The sequence below is a fragment of the Miscanthus floridulus genome, chromosome 14, assembly GCF_019320115.1.
Source record: "Miscanthus floridulus cultivar M001 chromosome 14, ASM1932011v1, whole genome shotgun sequence".
Taxonomy (NCBI): Eukaryota; Viridiplantae; Streptophyta; class Magnoliopsida; order Poales; family Poaceae; genus Miscanthus; species Miscanthus floridulus.
In genome coordinates this window covers 80003526-80027020 of record NC_089593.1, presented here as the reverse complement: position 1 = coordinate 80027020, position 23495 = coordinate 80003526, and the positions used below count along the sequence as shown (strand labels likewise).

Here is a 23495-nt window from a genome sequence, read left to right as displayed (position 1 = left end):
GATTGGAGTTTTGGCCCATTTCGGCGCGGAATTTGGTCGCCGGCCAAATTCGAGTGAAAATTTTGACCGATATGTTATTTTATTTGGTACCTAGCGAAAAATGCGAAATTCGGTGAAATTTCGCCGAAATTTGCTGGACAATATTGGACAACATATCAGCACGCATAAACCAAAAAAAAACAACACTATCTATACACTCCAAATTTCTTTGTTACACCATCACTACACTGGAGGCCAGATTTAGGATATCACATGGCACATTGACACTTCACACGGAGAGAAGAGAGGAACAGACACTCCGAGGCTCCGAGCAGCTGTCCACGTGTCCCTCCTTTCCCGCAAAAAGACACGGCAACCACCAGAGCCCAACGGGCACCTCCGGGACACGCGCACCGCCGCTCGCCCGGCCATGTCCTCTCCTCGCCGCAGGCCTATATCTTCCCCCCATCCATATAGGAAGCCCTGCAAGGGGTGGCTTCCCGCACTGCCCCTTCCCCGCCAACAATGGAGGCCGCCTGCCGCGCCACGGCCGCGGTGGTTCGACTGCGCCGCTGCCGGAACGACAGCAGCCTCGCTCTCGTCTACCTCGCCGCCATCCTGCTCGCGGCAGCAGCCACAGCGGCGGCGCTCTCGGACTCCGAGGCCTCCGACATCGCACGGCGGCAGCTGCTGTCCCTGCGGGACGGCGACGGCGACCTCCCCGACGACTTCGAGTTCGACATCCACGTGGACGTCACCTTCGCCAACGATCGCCTGCGCCGCGCGTACGTCGCGCTCCAGGCCTGGCGCCGTGCCATGTACTCCGACCCCAAGAACTTCACCGGCGGCTGGGTTGGAGCCGACGTGTGCTCCTACTTCGGCGTCACGTGCGTCCCGGCCCTCGACGACGCCAAAACCACCGTCGTCGCGGGCATCGACCTCAACGGCGGCGACATCGCGGGGTACCTCCCCGCCGAGCTCGGCATGCTCACCGATATCGCCTTCTTCCACATCAACTCCAACCGCTTCTGCGGCATCATCCCCAAGAGCTTCAGCCACCTCGCGCTCCTCCACGAGCTCGACGTCAGCAACAACCGCTTCGTCGGCGGGTTCCCGGACGTCGTGCTGCAGATCCCCGTGCTCAAGTACCTCGACCTCCGGTTCAACGACTTCGACGGCACCCTGCCGCCGCACCTCTTCGACAAGGACCTCGATGCCATCTTCGTCAACAGCAACCGCTTCGTCGGCTTCATCCCGGACAACTTCGGCAACTCGACGGCCACGGTGGTGGTGCTCGCGAACAACGCCTTCGTGGGATGCATCCCTCGCAGCGTCGGCCGCATGGCCGAGACGCTTGACCAGCTCATGCTTCTCAACAACCGCCTCGACGGCTGCATCCCGCCTGAGCTCGCCGAGCTCGTCAACTCCACGGTGGTGGACGTCAGCGGGAACGCGCTCGTTGGCACGCTACCGGAGGGGCTCGTCAACATGACCAGGTTGGAGCAGCTCGACGTGTCGCGGAACCAGCTCGCCGGCGCCGTGGCAGAGCGTGTCTGCAAGCTCCCGGCTCTCGCCAACTTCAGCTTCGCGCACAACTTCTTCAGCGTCGAGGCAGAGGCGTGCATGCCGTCTGAGGACTCGCCGGTGGAGCTCGACGACAGCGGCAACTGCCTCGGTGGCGGACGCCCGGAGCAGAAGCCATCGCCTGAGTGCGCACCTGTGCTCGCGCACCCCGTCGACTGCCGCACGAACGTCTGTTCCAAGGGGCCTGCGCCACCAGCAAAGAAGGTTGTTCCCAGGCCACCAGACGTTAGTCCACAGCCGTTGCCGCCAGCGCCATCACCGGAGAAACAACCACCAAAGAAGTCCCCACCACCACGCCCGGTGAGCTCACCACCACCGCCAGCACCGATTAGTTCGCCGCCTCCACCAGTGAAATCTCCACCGCCACCGACACCTATTAGCTCGCCTCCCCCACCTATCAAATCCCCTCCACCACCACCACCAGTAAAATCACCCCCACCTCTAGCACCGGTGAGTGCACCACCTCCACCAGTGAAATCCCCTCCACCACCACCGGTGCCGGTGAGATCACCTCCACCGCCAGTGAAATCACCACCTCCTCCAGCACCGGTAAGTTCGCCGCCGCCACCTATAAACTCACCTCCCCCACCGCCTCCAGTAAGCTCACCACCACCTCCAGTGACATCCCCTCCACCACCTGCACCTGTAAAATCACCTCCTCCACCGACTCCAGTGAGCTCACCACCGCCTCCGGTGAAATCCCCTCCACCACCTGCTCCAGTCAGCTCACCACCACCACCTGTAAAATCACCTCCTCCACCGGCTCCAGTGAGCTCGCCACCGCCTCCGGTTAAATCCCCTCCACCACCTGTAAAATTACCTCCTCCGCCGGCTCCTGTGAATTCACCACCGCCTCCGGTGAAAACCCCTCCATCACCGGCACCAGTTAGCTCACCACCACCACCTGTAAAATCACCTCCCCCGCCAGTTCCAGTGAGCTCACCACCTCCACCGCCAACTCTGGTAAGATATCCACCTCCGCCGGTGAAGTCCCCACCACCAGCAGCTCCAGTAAGCTCTCCACCACCACCAGTGACCTCTCCACCTCCACCAACACCTGTGAGCTCACCACCTCCTCCAGTAAAGTCCCCTCCTCCACCTGCACCGATCAGCTCTCCACTCCCACCAGTCAAATCCCCACCACCACCTGCTCCGGTGAGCTCACCGCCTCCACCGGCTGTCCCATCACCGCCTCCACCAGCACCATCATTAACTCCACCGCCGGCTCCTGAGGAATTCATCTTGCCACCGATCATGGCGCAGCAGTACGCGTCGCCGCCGCCGCCTCAGTTCCAAGGATACTAAGCGGTGATCACAGCACGCTCGTTCTACTCACAATGAGAGTAATCGTGACGAGGAGGCCAGGAGAAGCAGTGATCAGTTGATCGCACCATATGCATGCTCTAGCAACGTGAATTGAAAGCTCAGATGAGCGCATGGTACGTGCGTGCGTGTGTGTATAAGAGAATAGGTAACGTACGCATGTACTAGCGCGTGCACATTGTAACATGACGAGTTGATGACCGAGAAGAGAAATGTGCAAATGGAGAAGGGATGGTTTTTGCCTTTCTGGGATTCTTCTTATTAACACAACGTGCAAAACTTTTTTTAGATATTAGAAAAGAATTCCGGCTTCATACTTCTTCATTAGATGAAGAAGAATCAGTCCACTATTATTACAAACACAACAAAAAAAACGAGTTCTAAATTATTGACCAATCTGAAAACATAAGCCCATCCATATGATGCGAAGAACATTATGCATCTTATCTCTAGATGTCCACATGCTTTTGTATGATTTGCTCCTTGCACTTATCCAAAAGCTGCAAGTGGATCCAAAACCGCAGCCAATATGCTCCCTAAAAAGAAGCTGCAAAAAAGTTTTCAAATGACAATTATTAAAAACTGAATCATTCATTGTGAGCCAATTGCCCAACAAATCGTTGTTGCACCTATCAATAACTTTAGGTTGTGCTTGTGACCCCCTAATTTCGCTAAAACATTGAATAAGTGGTTTATATTTCTAAGAGGACTTATACCAAACAAAATGGGTTTTCAGTTGCAGTTGCATTGCCCCAGTCGTTGTTGAAAAACAAGTTTCAAGGGTGGCTTCGTTATGGCAACTGCATCTGGAAACTTGGTTTAGGGATGGTTGTCATATAACAACAACCACTGAAAATCAATTCACAAGGACAGTTGTCATGAAGCAACCGTCCCTGAAAATACAGTCTCAAGGGAAGTTGTTGTAAACCAACCGCTCCTAAAAACTTATTTATAGGGGAGGATTAGCCCATAGAAATGCTTTTGCAGGGACAGTTAGATGTTTGACTCTATAAATGCCCTATCTTTACAACCGATGTCATAGTGGCGGTTTTTTGAACCGGCCCTGAAAATCATTTTTGACCATTAGCAAAAACCATTCCTATACTAGTGAAAGAACACAGTTCAAGAAATTTTCGCCATCAAAACTCTAGTGCAGAAAAGATATTCAAAGAACAACCAGGAGGCAAGGACTCGATGTGTGGAAGGAACCAAGCCATTCTGGCAAATCATTCCAGTAGAGTAAACCGGCATGGGTGTGGAAAACCCAGCATAAACCATGTGAAAAGCGTAGTTACCAACCAGTTCCAGATTATGGTATCCCAGCATGGGTGTGGGCCAAAATCCGGTCGCTTTGTAATAGTCTCTGACCAAATTATTAATTAATGTCTTGTTTAGATCTCATGGTTTAATGTTTAGTTGGCTAAAGTTAAGTACTAAACTTTAGAGCATTCTAGCTTAATTTTGTGGTTTAATGGATTAATCCTCTTTTTAAAAAAGTTGGCTAAACAGTAGACACAACTTCAGATTACCTGTTTGAATTCTCAGGAGGTAAAATAGTCTAGAGTTTAGTGATCACATAATAGGATCCAAACCGACCCTAATATATGTTGAGCAAAACTCACGTACTGAGAAGACAAACCGTCCCGTCTCCCTTTGACAATTTTGTGGGCTTCGTTAATCCTGAAACGGACGGCCAAGTCATGGTGGTGACTCTAGCAGCAGACTGGGCCTTCACCTCTCTCTCCAGATGGGCATCGCACAGTCCAGCCCATTTCGCCACCGATCACCACCATATTTGCGTGTGGGAAAAAGTCCACATTATCTCCCTCATTTTTCACGAAAGTCCGTTTTTTCTTCCTGAACTCCAAAATCGAGCAAAACACCTCCTCCACTTTTAAAACCGTTCATCTTACCTCTCTGGCCCTGTTATAAGCAGTTTTCAAGGCGGTTTTATCTTTATCTTTTTTATTTATTTCGGCTGAATTTTGAAAAATCATAGTAAATCATAGAAAAATCATAAAATGAAAAATCTAATTTTGTTGGACTCCACATGAGTAGATCTACACAGTGAACATATAATATGGTATACTTTAATACAAAGTTTTTGCTGTGTCTTTAGATCTATGCTTTCTGTAATTAATTGGAATAATTGATAGCTGTAGTTTCTATGGTCCAATTGTGATGAAGTTTTTATGGTGGACTAATTATTGTATGGTTGAACTATAGTAAAAACTTCATACTCGTTGGATCATGCATAGCTTAGTTATAGATTTATTTATATTTAACAAGCATAAACCTAAATAAAATATTTCGATAAAGAGCACATAAACATAATCAAAGTGCTAATGCTGCTCTTGGTGCCTAGCAAACCATAAATCCATTTCATGTCCTCGCCGAGTTACTCTAGTAATTTATCTTCGAGAATGTATACATTCTTTTTGCAAAAAAAAAAAAGAACTATGCTAAATAAAACACAAAGGGAGCACCACCTGCAGAAGAATACGCGACCGCAGAATATAAGGGTGTGTTTGGCAATTACGTGGGAAGAGGCATGGGAATTAGTGGTGGGAATTGATAGATGAAATTAAGGTGAGAAATTGACTTTTAGTCCTAATTCCTCGTTTGATTCGTGAAGGGAAATAAGGAGAATTGAAGACATAATTCATATCCCCTGTTTGGTATTGGAGTTTTGAGAAGAAAATTAAAAGGCAAATCATGATGGACGGTGCGGATCTACTTTTCTTTGAGTAAGAACACAACTCCGCCCAATTTCCACCCCTCTCCTAGAGAATTGATTAGTGAGAGTTCCTCTAAACTCTCCTTCCCTTTTCCACCGGAACTTCCATTCTCACAAAACAAACGAGAGATTTGTAAACTTCTATATCTGAACTCTCGTTTCCTGCTCCCCATTACCTCCAACCAAACGAGCCGTAAATTATTTGTGGGGCGCGTCGTTCCGAGGCAGCAAAGCATTCATCAAGAGTTTACAGCCACGGAGTACTCTGCTGACAGAACAATAAACAGGTCATTTATTCCCTGGATAAACAAACAGCAAATCCACATGGCGCGCAGATTGATGAAGATGCCGCGTCACACAACTCACGGCGCCGAAGAACACGGGCACTTCCTCTCACCCACCGTCCAGATGTGAATATAAAATCCACCTCCAGTCTCCAGCATAGGAAATATTTTTTTGGGAATAAAATGGTTTCATATTTTGATTTCATCTGCTTGTAGTGTAGACGATGCCTAGCACTCAGCAGAGAATCCACAGAAATCGCAAGGGTTGAGACAGCCATGGCAGATGCTTAAGATTTTTTTTTCTTAATAAAACTAGTAGATCCTTGTGATTTCAAAATCTGAGAATGTATGACTACCTGACGATGCTGTCAACAATGCTTCAATCCGTGGTCAAAATGCAACCAGCGGTACCAATCAGTCAGCTAACAAACAGGCGAGGCAACGTGGGTATCACTGTCATCTGATCCAGCCTGCAAACACTAGTATTAAACAAAGAAGACGCTCCCTGTAGTGCCGTACATGTTTAGCGAGTAGAAACTAGAGATCATTAGATTCAAAACAAGGACGCATGTTCTCAAAACAAGGACGCATGTTCTTCCTTGTTCCATGGTGGTGGTGGTGGTGGTGGTGGTGTGCTGGGGCACTCCATTCCTGCTAGCAATGCAGGTGAGATTGTAACAGAACAGAGCGCAGGGAGCCAGGAACACACACACACACGGATCTGCATTTGCTGCAGATCAGGAGTGGAGCGGCACTCCAGGCCATGGTTGGGTTTGGTATGCTGCTCTAGATCTGCCTGAATATTTCCCAGGCTCTCCCGGGTGAGCGAAATCACAGCAGTCCATTCCATGGCCGGCAATCAGCAAAGCAAACTCTGAATCTGTTTGTTTTATAACCTAGAATCCAAAGAACAGGACTCTTGCAGCCGGGAAGCAATCAATCAAAGCAATGGAAAAAATAAGAGTATATATGTTCATAAGTATTAAGCAGGCACAGGGGCAGGACATGAATCCATCTCCCTCCCCTTACTTTACAACAGCACAAAGATCTGACAAACAAATCCATACAACAATGAAATCCATAGCTCTAGTACTTTAAACAGCAGCATCGGTAGCGGTAGGCGGAAGAACTTATTCTCGGCGGAGCGGAGGAGCGGCGGGCGAAAGGCCGGACCTTTTCCCCCAGTCCCGGCGGGCGGCGGATCCGGGCGCTCACTCCTCAGCCGCGGCAGCGGGTGATGCGGGAGCAGCCGCGGTGGTAGGGGTTGGCCTGGCCGCCGGGGCGGCAGTTGTAGTAGCTGGCGCCGCGGCGGGAGCAGGGCACGTTGTCCCGCCGCAGCGCGCCGTAGCTGATGTACCCGCCGCCGTACAGCGCGCGGCGGTGGGACTCGGCGGAGGAGGCCAGGTCCAGGCCCTCCTCCTCGGACTCCTCGGCCAGGCACTCGGCCACCGTGCCGCGGCACTCCCTCCGGCGGCCCGCGCCGCCCCCGGAGGAGGAGAGGAAGCCCAGGTCCAGGTCCAGGTGGCTCCCCGCGGCGGCCGACGCGGAAAACGCCGCCACGGCCAGCAGCAGGAGCAGCGCCAGCGCGAGCCTAGCCATGGCGCCGGGCGACGGAGTGTGCAAACGGCGGCGGCGGCGGGGGATGTGGGGGAAAGCGCGTCGGGGAACGGGGAAAGGAGCCTGTGCGTGAGCTGTCTTGGTGATGCGAGCCCTGTCTGCCCTGGTGTGCTCGTGAGGGGGAGAGGAGTGGAGAGAGAGTCTGTGCGAGGGATGCGCGGCGCAGAGATAAAGGAGAGAGAGGCGTGTGGGGGTGGCGAACGGAAACGCGGCGCCGAGGGAGCAGCCGGGCAGACGCGGTGCGCGGCGCACAGCGCACAACCTGGGCAACAGCTGTGCTGCTGCAGCTGCCACGCCACGACGGATGGTGATGATGCTAGTCAAAGGACAGCGACATGTGCGAGGAGGCATGGATGCAGGCAGGCCCATGGTAATGGCGGTGACCACCGGCGTAACCACAGGGCCCAGGGGTGGGGAGGGGCCGGCGCTAATCATCCAGGTGACCCTGATTCTCCCGGACAACAAAACCTAAACATGTGCATGTTCGTGGAGGGACTGGTAGCTCTTGCTTGTGGTCGTGGGTGCAGAGGCAGGCACCTGGCTTGATGGTGCCTCTGAGAATTTCGAGCTGGTTGCTTCTTCCAACAATCAAAGTTACCCGCTGCTGTGCTGCCTAAACAGCTGGGCGATCCATCGAGGATCGGGTTGGTTATCTGTATTAAGCTATATCAAGACTTGTGCAGTGCATTTTATTCTTAGGGGATGTTTGGTTATTTAGTCGCTCCTAAAATTCATATCACATCGAATGTTTAGATACTAATAAAGAGCATTAAATATAGATTAATTATAAAATCAATTACCTAGATGGAGGCTAATTTGCGAGATGATTTTTTTAAACCTAATTAATCTGTCATTAGCACATGTTTATTGTAGCACCACGTTGTCAAATCATAGGCTAATTAGGCTTAAAAGATTTATCTCACAAATTAGTCGCAAGCTGTATAATTAGTTTCGTAATTAGTCTATATTTAATACTCCATATATGTGTCTAAACATTCGATGTTACGAGAATTTTAGGATCGTCCGTGGAAACCAAACAGGGCCTTATTTAGCTGTTAACATTGGTGATTATGCATTATACACGGTGTTTCCATTAGCTAGCTAGTACATCAGATTTAATCGTGTTAGACGATACGCAGGTTTGCGAAAGTTGATACGTCCATAAAAAAATGAAATATTCACATCTCTATACCTCTACTGTAAATATAAAACCTCAACTAGGACACCCGCTGCTGTGCTGCCTAAACACAGCTGGGCGATCTATTGAGGATCGGGCTGGTTATCCGTATTAGGCTATATCAAGATTTGTGCGGTGCAGTTCATTTTCTTTCAGGGCCTGTTTGGATAATGCGTTTTTTAAACGGTGGTTTTATAAGCCAAAGAGAACCGTATTTAAAAAAAGAGAGGTTATGAGTAGAATTTCTAAAACTCCAAAAAGACTGATAAAACCATGGTTTTAGATACTACCAGATCTGTTGCATATAAACACCCAATAGCTTTTTAAAATCAAAGTATTTTGTAAAACCATAGTATTTCTCCGATATTTTAAAAATACCTTGCATCTAAACAGGGCCTATTAGCTGTAAACATTGATTATTATGTATTATACAGAGTTTGCATTAGCTAGTACCTCAAAATTAATCGTGTTAAGCTGATACATACGTAAAAATGGAATACTCACATCACTATACCTCGACTATAAATGTGAGACCTCAACTAGGACACAATGGTGACTACGAAACGTAAACAATCGTAATTTTATTAAATTCAGCTTCCCTGTGTATAAGTACCAAATATCACGACATTGCATACGTTTATATGTGGACTTAAGTTACTCAATTTATGTAAAATTCCTAGTTCTAAAAAGGATACTACTGTATCGCCTTCCCCACGGTGATACCAACTTCCAAGACTTAACTGTAGTTTCTTGTGGTTTGGAGGCAATTTACCGTGCGCTTTGTTGTAATTGTATTTTGTTTTTTTTTCTACCCTAAACCACAGATGACAAAAATGCTACAAACCACGTTGATTTTTTTTATATTTTAGAAAAGTCATCGTTCACGGCTGAAAGGTCCTAATATGGTTAGAGGAGGGTGAATAACCTATTTAAAAATTTACAAACCAACTAGAGCAACTTGATTAGTATAACAAATAGTAAAATGCAAACTTGCTCTAACTCTACCAGGGTTGTAAGCCACCTATCCAACAATTCGAGTTGATATGATCACTAGACACACAATTTGCTATGTCATTACTCACTCAGAGCTCTTACACTTGCTACACTAAAGAGCTCCACCAGATGAACTTAAACTGCAAAGCAAGCTCTCAATTCTAGCTACATTAAAGAGCTTGCTACAACTAGTTTGCGAGAATATAAATGAATGAGTAGGGTCATTATACCGCCGTGTAGAGGAATGAACCAATCATAAGATGAATACTAAATCATTCACCGGAAGAATACCAAAGAGCAAGAGACAACCAATTTTCTCCCGAGGTTCACGTGCTTGCCAACACGCTACGTCCCCGTTGTGTCGACCAACACTTGGTGGTCCGGCGGCTGAGAGGTGTTGCACGAACCTCGTCCACACAATTGGATACCGCAAGAACCTACCCACAAGTGAGGTAACTCAATGACATGAGCAATCCACTAGAGTTATCTTTCGACGCTCCACTGGGGAAGGCACAAGACCCTTCACAATCACCGGGAGATGGCCACGAACAATCACCAACTCGTGCCAATCCTCCTCCGCTGCTCCAAGCTGTCGAGGTGGCGGCAACCACCAAGAGCAACAAGCGAATCCTGCAGCGAAACACAAACACCAAGTGCCTCTAGATGTAATCACTCAAGCAATGCACTTGGATTCTCTCCCAATCTCATAAAAAATGATGAATCATTGATAGAGATGAGTGGGAGGACTTTAGCTAAGCTCACAAGGTTGCTATATCAATGCAAATGGCTAAGATAGTGAGGTTGAGCCGATCATGGGGCTTAAATAGAAGCCCACACGGAATAGAGCCGTTGTCTCCTTAGTCCATTGAAAATCAGGGCGATCGGACGCTCTCGTCGTATTGACCGGATGCAAGACCCCAGCGTCCGGTTACACGATGCAAGCCATGTGGCATCTACTTCAAATACCGATCGCCCGATCTCAACGGTCATCAGTGCACTTAAGTTGTGACCGGACGCATTGCTCGAAGTGTCCGGACGCACCATCACCAGTGTTTGGTCGTTTCCATTAAGGTTTCACTCGCGATCGGACGCGTCCGGTCACGCCCGACCGGACACAGGACCTCAATGTCCGGTCACTTCCACAAAGGTTCTAGAGGCAGAAATTCACGACCGGAGGCGTCCGGTCATGCCCGACCGGACTCACCCAGTGTCCGGTCACTCACTGTCTCCTCTGTGCACCACCACATCAGCACGACCAGACTTTGAACAGTGTTTAGCCAGAGTCCGGTCGCCTGCGTCCGGTCAAGAGACCGAGGGCGGCCTTCACTGCGTGCCACTAATCGGACGCTGGGTCAGAGTCGGGTCACTGCGTGACCAGCGTCCGGTGCACTCTGTGAAACCCTATCTTTTCTATATAGGGCACCGGTGGCACCGCCGGACTGTCCGCACTCTACGGGCGGACACTTCGCCTGTGAAGTTTCGAACCCTTGCTCCCAAGTGCTAAACACAATGTGTATCACCTTTGTGCATATGTGTTAGCATATGTGTTAGCATATTTTCCAAACTCTATATGCCTTGCTAGTAGTGGAGTAACCAAGCAAGAAACATTCATCATATTTCTTTTCAAACTTGCTCAATCTAGTACCTTTCTTCAATATGTAGCATTTACAACCAAAAACCCGAAAGTATGCTATGTTGGGCTTTCTTCCATTCAATAGCTCATAAGGTGTCTTCTCCATCATGGGGTGACAATAGAGTCGGTTGTTATAATAGCAAGCCGTGTTGATTGCTTTGGCCCAAAATGAATGACTCACATTGTACTCACTCAACATTGATCTTGCCATGTCAATGAGTGTTCTATTCTTCCTCTCAACAAGACCATTTGATTGTGGAGTGTACTTGTCCGAGAATTGATTTCTAATTCCAAATTCATCACATAACTCATCAATTCTAGTGTCCTTGAACTCACTACCATTGTCACTTCTAACTCTGTTGATGGTTGTTTCAAACTCGTTGTGAATGCCCTTGACAAATGATTTGAATGTTGCAAATACATCACTTTTGTCCACTAGAAAGAACACCCATGTGTATCTAGTGAAATCATCCACAATCACAAATCCGTATTTGTTTCCACCAATGCTAGTGTATGTTGTTGGTCCAAACAAGTCTATGTGCACCAACTCAAATGCCTTAGATGTGCTCATCATGCTCTTCTTAGGATGTGTGTTACCAACTTGCTTTCCAGCTTGACATGCACTACATAGCTTATCCTTCTCAAATGTGACATCTTTTAAGCCTCTAACTAAGTCATGCTTGATCAACTTGTTCAATTGTTTCATTCCAATATGACCAAGCCTTCTATGCCATAACCAACCTATGCTAAACTTAGTGAGCAAATATGTTGACAATTGAGCTTCTCTAGCACTGAAATCAACCAAGTATAGATTCTCATATCTAAATCCTTTGAATATCAAGTTAGAGACATCTACATTTATGATCTCTACATCATTCACACTAAATATGCACTTGAAACCAAGATTACACAATTGAGCTACCGATAATAGATTGAAGTTCAATATCTCTACTAGTAGCACATTGGAAATGCTCAAATCATTGGATATTGCAATCTTACCAAGACCTTTGACCTTGCCTTTGCCGTTGTCACCAAATGTGATACTATCAATCCCATTGCTCTTGTTTTCATTGATTGAATTGAACATTTTTGGATCATCGGTCATGTGTTGTGTGCACCCACTATCAAGTATCCAATGCCTTCCTCCGGCTTTATAATTGACCTACAAAAGAAGATCAATTCTTTTTAGGTACCCAAACTTGCTTGGGTCCTTGAAGGTTAGTTACCAAGGTCTTTGGTACCCAAATGACCTTCTTCTTTGGGCTCACAATTGGTGTACCAATAAACTTAGCCTTCACACCATTGGCACCCTTAAAAAGCATGTAACAAGAATCAAATCTAATTGAGGAAATATAAGATTGCTTATTATTGTTAGTCTTGCAATATTGCTCTATATGCCCAACTTGCTTGCATCTATTGCAAAACCGACCATTGCCCTTCATAAAGCTAACTTTGGGAGTGACAAAGGCCGCCTTGCCTTTCTTGGGGGTATAGCCTAATCCCTCCTTATTGAGAGAAAACCTTTGGCTACCCAAGCACTTTAGCAAGCGGGCATCTCCACCATAGGCATTGCCTAAGGCATGAGTGAGCTCATTCACCTCCTTCTTGAGGGTCTTATTTTCCACCATCAGTGAGGTATCACAAGTGAGACCATCACTCAAAGGTACATCAAAGAACGGTGGTTTGCTCCTCACATGGTTGAACACAACTTGAGCCATAATTTGACACCAAGGTTGTTAAGCCTTCAATCAAACGGTGACCATGGCTCCGATACCACTTGAAAGGTCCTAATATGGCTAGAGGGGGGAGGTGAATAGCCTATTTAAAAATCTACAAACCAACTAGAGAAATTTGATTAGTATAACAAATAGCAAAATACAAACTTGCTCTAACTCTACAAGGGTTGCAAGCCACCTATCCAACAATTATAGTTGATATGATCACTAGACACACAATTTGCTATGTCACTACTCACTAAAAGCTCTCACACTTGCTACACTAAAGAACTCCAATAGATGAACTTAAACTATAAAGCAAGCTCTCAATTCTAGCTACACTAAAGAGCTTGCTACAACTAGTTTGCGAGAATATAAATGAGTGAGTAGAGTGATTATACCGTCGTGTAGAGGAGTGAACCAATCACAAGATGAATACTAAATCAATCACTGGGAGAATACTAAAGAGCAAGAGACAACCAATTTTCTCCCGTGGTTCATGTGCTTGCCAATACGCTACATCCCCGTTGTGTCGACCAACACTTGGTGGTTCGGTGGCTAAGAGGTGTTGCACGAACCTCGTCCACACAATTGGACACCGCAAGAACCTACCCATAAGTGAGGTAACTCAATGACACAAGCAATCCACTAGAGTGACCTTTCGGCGCTCCATCGGGGAAGGCACAAGACCCCTCACAATCACCGGGAGATGGCCACGAATAATCACCAACTCATGCCAATCCTCCTCTGCTGCTCCAAGCCATCTAGGTGGCGGCAACCACCAAGATCAACAAGTGAATCCCACAGTGAAACACAAACACCAAGTGCCTCTAGATGTAATCACTCAAGCAATGCACTTGGATTCTCTCCCAATCTCACAAAGATGATGAATCATTGATGGAGTTGAGTGGGAGGACTTTGGCTAAGCTCACAAGGTTGCTATGTCAATGCAAATGGCCAAGAGAGTGAGCTTGAGCCAGCCATGTGGCTTAAATAGAAGCACCCACGAAATTGAGTCATTGGCTCCTCAGTCCACTGAAAATCAGGGCGACTAGACGCTCCGGTCATATTGACCGAATGTAGGACCCCAGCGTCCGGTCGCGCAATGCACGCCACATGGCACCTGCTTCAAATACTGATCGCTCGATCTCAACGGTCATCAGTGCACTTAAGTTATAACTGGACGTGCTGCTCGAATTGACCGGACGCACCATCACCAACGTCCGGTCGTTTCCAGTAAGGTTTCACTCATAATAGGACGCGTCTGGTCATGCCCGATAGGACACAGGACCCCAGCGTCCGGTCACTTCCACAAAGGTTCTAGAGGCGAAAATTCGCGACCGGACGCGTCCGGTCATACCCGACCGGACTCACCCAACGTCCGGTCACTCACCGTCTCCTCTGTGCTGCCACATCAGCACGACCGGACGCTGAACAGTGTTCAGCCAGAGTCCGGTCGCCTACATTCGGTCAAGGGACCGAGGGCGGCCTTCACTATGGGCCACTGACCGAACGCTGGGTCAGAGTCCAGTCACTGCATGACCTACGTCCGGTGCACTCTGTGAAACCCTGTATTTTCTATACAGGGTGCCGGTGGCACCATCGGACTGTCCGCACTCTATGGGCAAACACTCCGCATGTGAAGTTTCGAACCCTTGGTCCCAAGTGCTAAACACAATGTGTGTCGCCTTTGTGCATGTGTGTTAGCATATTTTCACAAACAATTTCAAGGATGTTAGCACTCCACTAGATCCTAAGTGTATATGCAATGAGTTAGAGCATCTAGTGGCACTTTGATAACCACATTTCGATACGAGTTTCACCCCTCTTAATTGTACGACTATCGATCCTAAATGCGATCACACTCACTAAGTGTCTCGATCACTAGAACGAAAAGCTCATATCAAGTTTCACCTTTGCCTTGAGCTTTTTGTTTTTCTTTCTCCTTTTTCCAAGTCCAAGCATTTGATCATCACCATGCCATCACCATCGTCATGTCATGATCTTTATTTGCTTCACCACTTGAAATGTGCCACCTATCTCATGATCACTTTGATAAACTAGGTTAGCACTTAGGGTTTCATCAATTTATCAAAACGAAACTAGGGCTTTCAACGGCGCTAATGTATTTCTAAGAACATGGTTATTAACCACATCTTCCACATTACACCTTCGCCAGATATGCTCTCATCATCGCCACCTTAATCATCCACTTCATTATCACCCTCTTCACTATGCTTATTCCATATCTTATATTAGAGTATTCCACAAAACCCTGAATAATGAAGTAACATCGTATCTGCTCGGGGTTGCAAAATTATCTCAGATTCTTGTAGTCTCTGCATGGGCAACACAAGTAGCCTTCATCTAGTTGATTGCAGGTCCATAACAAAAGCTTTGGTCGTCTTGATAAACAAGTCGATGTCCATCACAAATTGTAGGTCCGTAAGACCAAGATCGTACATCCATCCTCGATCCATCTGTTAGAAAAAAATAATAAATGTTTGGTAAGTAAATATAGTGTCCAATAATAATAAATTTCTAAATCCTATATCCGATAGACATGGCTACATTAAATGTTTGGTTGGTAATAAATGCTAAAGAATCATACTACAGAGTACTAACAAAAAAGTTCCCAAATTAAATCCTTAATAGTTAATAAAAGCTAGAGAATCATGCTAACAAAATTAAAATGCTTAGTAGGTAATATAGACTCAAATTAAATTACACGTGTCTCTTGGGTTTATTAAGAATAATTAAGGGTAGTCCGAATGCTAGAAACCACGTGTAGTTTCTATGTTTATTAATTTTATAGACACTACTTGTACAAACTATGTTCTAATGGATAGTTTCTATACAATAATTTTTTGTTCAATCACATATCTTCTCTCTCCATCACCTACCAATCATAACTCTTCATGTCTTGGTTCTTAGTAGCCTGGGAACAGGAATGTGGGCGTGGAACGGGAACATGATGGAAGATCGTTCCGAACACCGACGGAACATGATCCACACCACGGATCCGAACATACCAAGTCATTGATGGAAATCTGAGGACCAAAATTCAATTGATGGAAGAAAAAAAAAGAAGAGAGGTCGCATGAGGAGTTCAATTATTTATTTTATCTTTATTATTTTAGAACTTTCTAAGGTTTACATTTAGTGAAAACTTGTGCTAATTAATTCGTTCATGTTATCAATTAATTTAATTAGGATTATGTTCATCGTTCCGGACACACGTTCCATTTATATTTGGTACGTGTTCCATTAATCTAAGGAACAAGATCAAGCTATGTATACCCCCTTCGTCCCATGGACTTAAGAAACAACATACCACGTATCGCATTCTGTACCACAATCCCAACGTTCCGAGAACTTAGCTACTATGTCTTGGTTTCTCGCGTAGACATAGTTTCTTCTATACACCTACCCATACATGCATGAGCTCTCCACTGTTGGATATATACACCTTCCAGTACCCATACCAATAGATAATTTGTTGTAATCCTTGTTTCTCCTAAAAATGCAAAGATTTGTTAGAAATGCTCAAGAAATACCGGTAAAGATGTTAAAAATTATTTGTACATACTAATATTTTTCCTTGGATGCATGTGCACGAGCTACTGTGCAACTGTGGGGAGAGGAAGGAATGCGGCGGTGTCTGTGTCAAGTACAACTGCCGTGAGACGCAGCGAGGTGGAGCAAGTGCAAGTCGGATCGGAAGCGAGGAGGGCCACAACGGGCAAGGACGGCATGAGGTGCAGCGACACGTCCACGTGGATGCGGCGGGCGCATGCAACGGGACTGGGGAGAGGGGGTGAATCCGGATGGTATAGTAATACTACAAGCTTAATTATTACTATGATTAGGATATAAACTTCAAAAAAATTTAGAATGCCGAATGTGCTGTTTGTAAGTATCAGGATGTAGACGAGAATTTACGTGACAACCGGACAAGAACTGCTTAAGTTATTATATCAACCACAAGATGCATGCCATGCCAAGGCCTTGTTTAGATTGAAGATTTTTTCAACCCGATGAATAGTAGCACTTTCGTCTTATTTGGTAAATATTGTTCAATTGTGGACCAACTAAGCTCAAAAGATTCATCTCGTGATTTCCAACTAAACTGTGCAATTAGTTATTTTTTTTACCTACATTTAATGCTCCATGCATGCGTCCAAAAATTGATGTGATGGAGAGAGAGTGAAAAAACTTGGAATTTTGGAGTGATCTAAACAAGGCCCAAGATCAAGAAAATAGCATACGGTACAAACCATAAAGCTAGAACAGCATGCACGCAAACATGATATCGATCACAAGCATATATCAGTGTGATGAAGGCGTTTCTGCCGCCAGTACCGGCAACGACGACAACGGGTGGGCCAGCTGGTGGGTAGCTCTCCTGTTGGTCCGGCCGCTAGGCGTGGAGGGAGGGGGCCTGATCCGCGTCAACACCTGCTCACCCACAACGGCCTTGGTCACCACCGACCCGAGGCGAAGTGTGCCGCCGCGACCAACCCTTGGTGCGGCGGCTCGACAACAGTCGCAGGCGGCGCCCGGCAGTAAAACTTTAGAAACTAATAGTTAAATAAATGTCAAAAAAATTTACCTTAGGCCAAACCTGTATATGGACTATTGTACTAGTTGGATCAACCCATTACATTCATCAGACCAAACAAAAATAGAGAAGTGATATGACGACAGACTACCTCATCCAACAAACCAAACACCCCACGTCCCTTGCATAATTATAACACATTTAACATTTTAATTTCTAAGTGTTTTTATTTGGTTGATGGCTATTGTTCTTGTCTCAAAGAGTAAAGTTTGATCACTCCTCAGAACTAGTCACTAAATTTGAAAACCTCCTCAAGATTCAGTACTGAACAACAAACACACCTTAATTTTCAAAACCGGACAAAATACCTCTCTTTACCATTTAAAAGTGCCTTTTTGGATGGTTTTGCTAATATTGCAGTGGGCCCACCTATCAGATGTTTCTCTCTTTCCCTTATTTAAAAAAATCAGAACGTTTTTTTGTATGAAATTGTATGAACACAAACTTAATTAAAAAATATAGAGATTGATTTCTACAACTTTGTTACGAAAGTTTGCATTCATGAAAAGGTTGTAAATCGTGTAAATCTCTACAATGTTGATATAAAAGTTTGTATTGGTATGGCTTCATGTGGAAAAGTTATGATTTTTCATATAAGAGAGGTCATCCGAAAAAGTTCGATTAACCGAGGCGGTTGTTTTTAGGCAATTGCCTTGATTAATATATTAATGGAGGCGGTTGCATTAGGACAACTGTCTCGATTAATCGATATTAACCGAGGCGGGTGCTTTATGATATCAGCCTCTGTTAAGACTTAACCGAGGCAGGCGCTAGGCCAGCGGCCCTATGGCAGAACCGACCAATTTATAAAAGCACAAGTACAATGGCAACCACCGGAGCGATCGCACTGTTATACTTGAGCCCATATAAACTCAGTAGTCCGTCGAGTATCACAAAGGATCTCGAATAATCCAACATACAACCAAGATCGTACATGATTCAACATACAAGCCACGTGTTACATAAGTTTACAAGTAGTTCAACATAAGAGTACGAAAAGAGTTATTACAACCCAAGTTCAAATGTAGTAGCGGAAGCAATATAGTTTTAAAACCATCATCACACACACTTGTTAAAATACATGCCAGTTTGTGATCGAGTCCAACAAAAGCATCATAGGTAAGACAAAATAGAAGAGCCTTGCCCGTGGCCTTACTCCTCATCCATGGCGGGAGAGAAGCAATTCTTGTAGTACCCATGGTATACAGTACCATCTGCAACAAGTGGAAAATAAACCCTGAGTACGAGAAGGTACTCAGCTAGACTTACCCGTCATAAACCAAAAATAAGGTGACACCAAGGATTATGCAAGGTTGTATAAGTGAAGTTGGCTTGACAACATTTTGTATAAAAGCGGAAGTAATATATATCTTGATCTGATCAGTTATTCTAGCAACAAGTTACACCTATTAAAATTAAGCATGTCTAGGTTGGCACCTGTACTAGAGCAATCACTTGATTAAAGATGAGGCAAACAATAGTAACCATATCCGATCTAATATTTGCACGTTCCTGGTAACCATCATATTCCATTAAGTTACTACGATGGAGAAGCTCAGTCAAGTTTCTCACTATCCGGGAGAGCCGACGATTCGAATCGATTGCAACCAGCTGGGCAATATTCCTTACACAAACCCAGACATACCCGCGCCAAGGTAGTCTTAGGTCACCTTTAGTACAACTCAGGTACATATGCCGTGGGTTCGATCAGCGCCACACAACCAGGGACAACCAGCTGCTAGGACGGTCAGGCCCAGCCAGTCCTTGGGCTCATGTCTAGCTCCGCGCACATCCTTACTACCATCCAGAGTGCGCGCTTTGACAGAACGACTCCCGACCCGAGTTGAGCTACTCGGCTTCGTGGTCGGAACGAGTTATATGACCAGCTAAGTGAGAGGCATGCGTTCAAAATGACAAGAGGGCCTCCAACGCTGCGGTCCTTAAGCGGCTCAGACGGAATCACAAGTGTCAACCTACAATCTAGACTCTGCCCGGCCACCATTTACATCATCACAAGGTTCTTTTCCACGATAGCAAATATAGCCAACAGTGATTAGACATTGTCGACAGAATATCGTCGGTAGTCCTCCGAGGGGTATCCCACGAAGGTAGATTGATCGGTAGAGGAGTGTGAGATCAAGAACAAGAAGGCAACAAAGACACACGAGTTAGACAGGTTCAGGCCGTCAGTATGACGTAATACCTTACTCCTATGGTCTGCTGGTTTGTATTAGCTATCGTATGATATTGCGTGCGTTTGGAGGGGGTCTCTGCCCACCTTATATACTCCGGGGAGCAGGGTTACAAGTCGGTTAGATCTGAGAGATAACCGGAAAGTAATAACTGATTATAGGAATATTGTGATCATACATATCCTAAGAGATCTCGTAGTATCTTCATGATATCTTCCTGGTGTCTTGCGGGTGGCGCCGAGCAGAGTCGTGCCCCGCAAGGCTTCATCTTGTGGGCTGGGCCACCCCTGGGGGCACAACCCATGTGGTCTGCCATAGGTATCCGGGGTCGTACACCCCACAGCTAGTCCCCGAGCGCCTTGTACCCGTTGTGCAACGCCGTCTTGAGCTCATCCGAGTAGGTGCAAATAAAGCCGAGCAGTCAAACTCACGGTCCAACCACCATGATGAGTTGTCGAGCAGCGTGAACCATCACCGAGCAGTGTGAACCATCGTCGAATAGTGTGAACCATTGCCGAGCAGCGTGACCTATCGCCGAGCAGTGTGACCCAAGTACAGCTTGCCATAAGGGTGTAAGGAGCTCAAGTTCTGAATCGAAAATTCCTTCGCAGTGGACCAAGTGTGCCCACTTAGAGTCCAACCACGGTAGCAGGAGTCAATCTTCTTCTATAGTCATGTAGTATTCGAGAAAAAAATCCCGCACATTCACCGCGAGGTGAAGTGTGCCTACTTAGTCCCCGAGCCTGACAGTAGATGATATAGTCATGTGGTGTCAGGGTCAGAAAATAGAAGAAACATAGAAAACCAGCTGAACATGCAGCCAGTCCCCGGGCGTGACCCAAAAAGAGACAAAGCACATTCACCGCGAGGTGAAGTGTGCCCACTTAGTCCCCGAGCCTGATAGTAGGTAACGCAGACACGTGGTGCCAGGGTCAGAAACAGAAAATCTGTCAAAAAACTAGCCGAGCAGGCAGCCAGCCCCCAAGCTGCCAGCGATGATATTGGAGAAATCAAACCATGGAGAAGAAACCGGAGCAATGGCTGTACAGTGTCGGTTACTGAGCCTCAATAAATGGCGGAGAAGTCAGCGATTATTCGGCGAGTGGCAACTGACAGCGGTGATAAATGGGCGCGTGAGCCGCGGTTGCGCAAAAGCCCACGTTATGGCCCACCTTACTGTAGTGGAGGACTCGGAGAGGCGCAAATCGCAGGAACGGTTTCCCAAAAACCCTCGACTACGAAGAGGTGGGGAAACTACGTTATAACTGCGCCGCCGCACCCCACGCTTCCACCTTTGCCACTTCGTCTTCCTCCAAAGCTCTCACATTTCTAGATTCGCATCCATAGTAGCCTCCGCCGCCAAGCCCTAATCGAATCTGAGGGATGGCGCCGAAGAAAGGAGACGCTAAGTTGAAGAAGACGAGCTCGGAGAAAACAAGAACCAAAGCCTGGCATGACGAAGAGTGGGTGCCATCGCGTATGGGAGAAACAGAGCTGAACAGATTGGTGGAAGCCGGCGTTCTTCCTGACCGCGCCACCGCCGGATGGCGGCCGACCCTCGGTGAGCCCTTCCCAACACCTCATACCGACGAAGCGGTGGTATTCGAAGATTACTTCTGGCGTGGGTTGGGATTTGATGGAGCTTTGGGCGGTCAGTTTGTGCAATCTCCACCCAAATACCATTTTACACATCTCTATCTTCATCCATTTCTGTGAAGCATACCTTGGAATCCTCCCCCACTTCAACCTCTTTCGCTACCTGTTCTGGCTGAAGAAGAGAGGCGGAGGTGGTTCCAAGGTGGTCGGCGGAGTGTACCTTCAGCTGCGTGATGGAATGGCAGGGGAGTACGTTACTGTGCCACTCAACACATCACTGAAAAACTGGAACACCAGGTGGTTTTACATGAGGCAGAGTCATCCGGCCATCCGCAGCGATACCGATCATGTTTCGGAAAACCAGAGGAGCTGGTCGGAGATGCCAAGAAGCGCTGATATGGAACAAGTAAAAGAGCTCCTTAGCATAATTCAGGGTGTGAAGACCAATGGTGGATTGGTAGCATTGAGCTTCACAGCTCGCCGTGTTCAACCTTGCAAGGAGAGAGCTCATCCCTCTTTTGAATTCAAGGGAGAAACCGACGGTACTCGGGAGAGGCCAGAGATGCTATCGAGAGATGTTGTGGAGGAGCGGGCTGCAGAGCTATTCGCTCTGTTTGCCTCATTCAAGATGTCAGGGTATTCAAAACCCTTTAACTACAGGAATCTGCCACCTCAGCTAAACATCTCAAGTTCACATTTGTACTTCTTTGTATCTTTCGCCGAATCCAACCATGGTAACTAATTCACCTATGCGAAAATCCATTCGCAGGAGAGGGTGGTCTACTTCTCAGGCATGCTGAGGGGTGAATGGCCGAAAGGGGTAGACGCCTGGCCACCAGCATAGCCCACAGAAGAGGCGGTGAGCATCTCATTGGAGAGTCCATCCCCAGTTTCGGAGAAAATCCGGGGGAAGAGGGCAGCGAAAGATGAACCAGCTCAGAAGAAAAGAAAGACGATGGGTGCTGCTTCTCGCAAACCGGGCGGCATCCCACTTGGCGATGATCAGACCACTCGACCGTGGAGGACCGCGGTGTTCGACTGGTCCGATGATGATGAAATTTTGGCAGCTGGTCTGCCGAGCACAACAGAGCCCCCACACAATGCTGGCGTGGAAAATCGATCTAGGGGAGACAAGGAAACCCCCGAGCAGCGAACAAGGGAGGTTCCTGCATAGCAGACAGCGAAAGTCCTGGTAGTGCAAACGACCGGAGTCCCCGAGCAACAAGGGGAGGTGAACCCAGAGTGGCATGCAGAGAAGAGGTATGCTACGGAGGAGCAGGAACCTTCCTCCCAGAACACTGGAATTGAAAATGCTGCTGCGGCTAGGGGTTCGGGCAGGCACCACCGGTTCAAAAAATTGAACCAGCAGACCAAACCGTAAGCATCTTTGTCTTTAAGTACCTCTATGGTTTCTTTAGTTCCTTAGCTACTGATGAGTTGATCTGACGCAGTGCAACACCGAGGCCTGAACTCACGGTGGGGGCAACGCTGGATGCTCCCATCCCAGAGTCCCCGCTCACCCGGTAGTCAGAGGAACCATTAGTGCAAACAACAGATGCCTCGGCAACGACGGCCGAAGCGACGGCGAGAACCATCAGGCCTTCAGGAGCGGAAGCTACAGTTGCCAGCGATGCGCCAGAGCCCAAGGAAGCAAATCCGATGACGGCCGAGGAGCAACTGGTACTGCCTGAAGCATTGCCAGGGGTGGTCGGACCCGCTGTCCATCCGTAGAGCCCCCGACAGTACCTCAAACCACGGCAGAAGACGACGAGGTGGAGGAGATCGAACGCACCGAACCTCAACCACAATCCGTTCGGATTATCCGTAAACGTGGCGACGAGGTGGTGGTTATCGAGGAGGAAAACACCACCAGGGAGATGAAGAGATTAAAAACCACCATCGCAGGAGTAATGGACCAAATCGAGGTGAGTATTGCAACTAGAAAACTTGTACATGCTATTGGAGATCGAAGGTCATCATTAGCACTGTACATCTACAAGGGATAACCCAAACTACCGAGCCTCGGCATCAACTGATAAAGAGG

The 23495-nt window shown here is 47.1% G+C and overlaps 2 protein-coding genes across 2 annotated transcripts; one reads left to right on the top strand and one right to left on the bottom strand.

Annotated features, from left to right (window-relative positions):
* Positions 1-481: 481 nt before the first annotated feature.
* Positions 482-3130, top strand: LOC136505106 (pollen-specific leucine-rich repeat extensin-like protein 3). The gene has a single exon (XM_066500205.1). It carries the CDS (start codon positions 505-507, stop codon positions 2866-2868), a length of 2364 nt encoding a protein of 787 aa, XP_066356302.1. The 5' UTR covers positions 482-504; the 3' UTR covers positions 2869-3130.
* A 3728-nt stretch (positions 3131-6858) lies between these two features.
* Positions 6859-7776, bottom strand: LOC136505189 (rapid alkalinization factor-like). Its single transcript, XM_066500311.1, has one exon. The coding sequence runs from the start codon at positions 7504-7506 to the stop codon at positions 7126-7128; it is 381 nt and encodes a 126-aa protein (XP_066356408.1). The 5' UTR covers positions 7507-7776; the 3' UTR covers positions 6859-7125.
* Positions 7777-23495: the final 15719 nt, after the last annotated feature.

Excerpts from the sequence above, each read along its gene's own strand:
- LOC136505106 (XM_066500205.1), top strand. The coding sequence starts at position 505 with ATGGAGGCCGCCTGCCGCGCCACGGCCGCGGTGGTTCGACTGCGCCGC.
- LOC136505189 (XM_066500311.1), bottom strand. The coding sequence starts at position 7,506 with ATGGCTAGGCTCGCGCTGGCGCTGCTCCTGCTGCTGGCCGTGGCGGCG.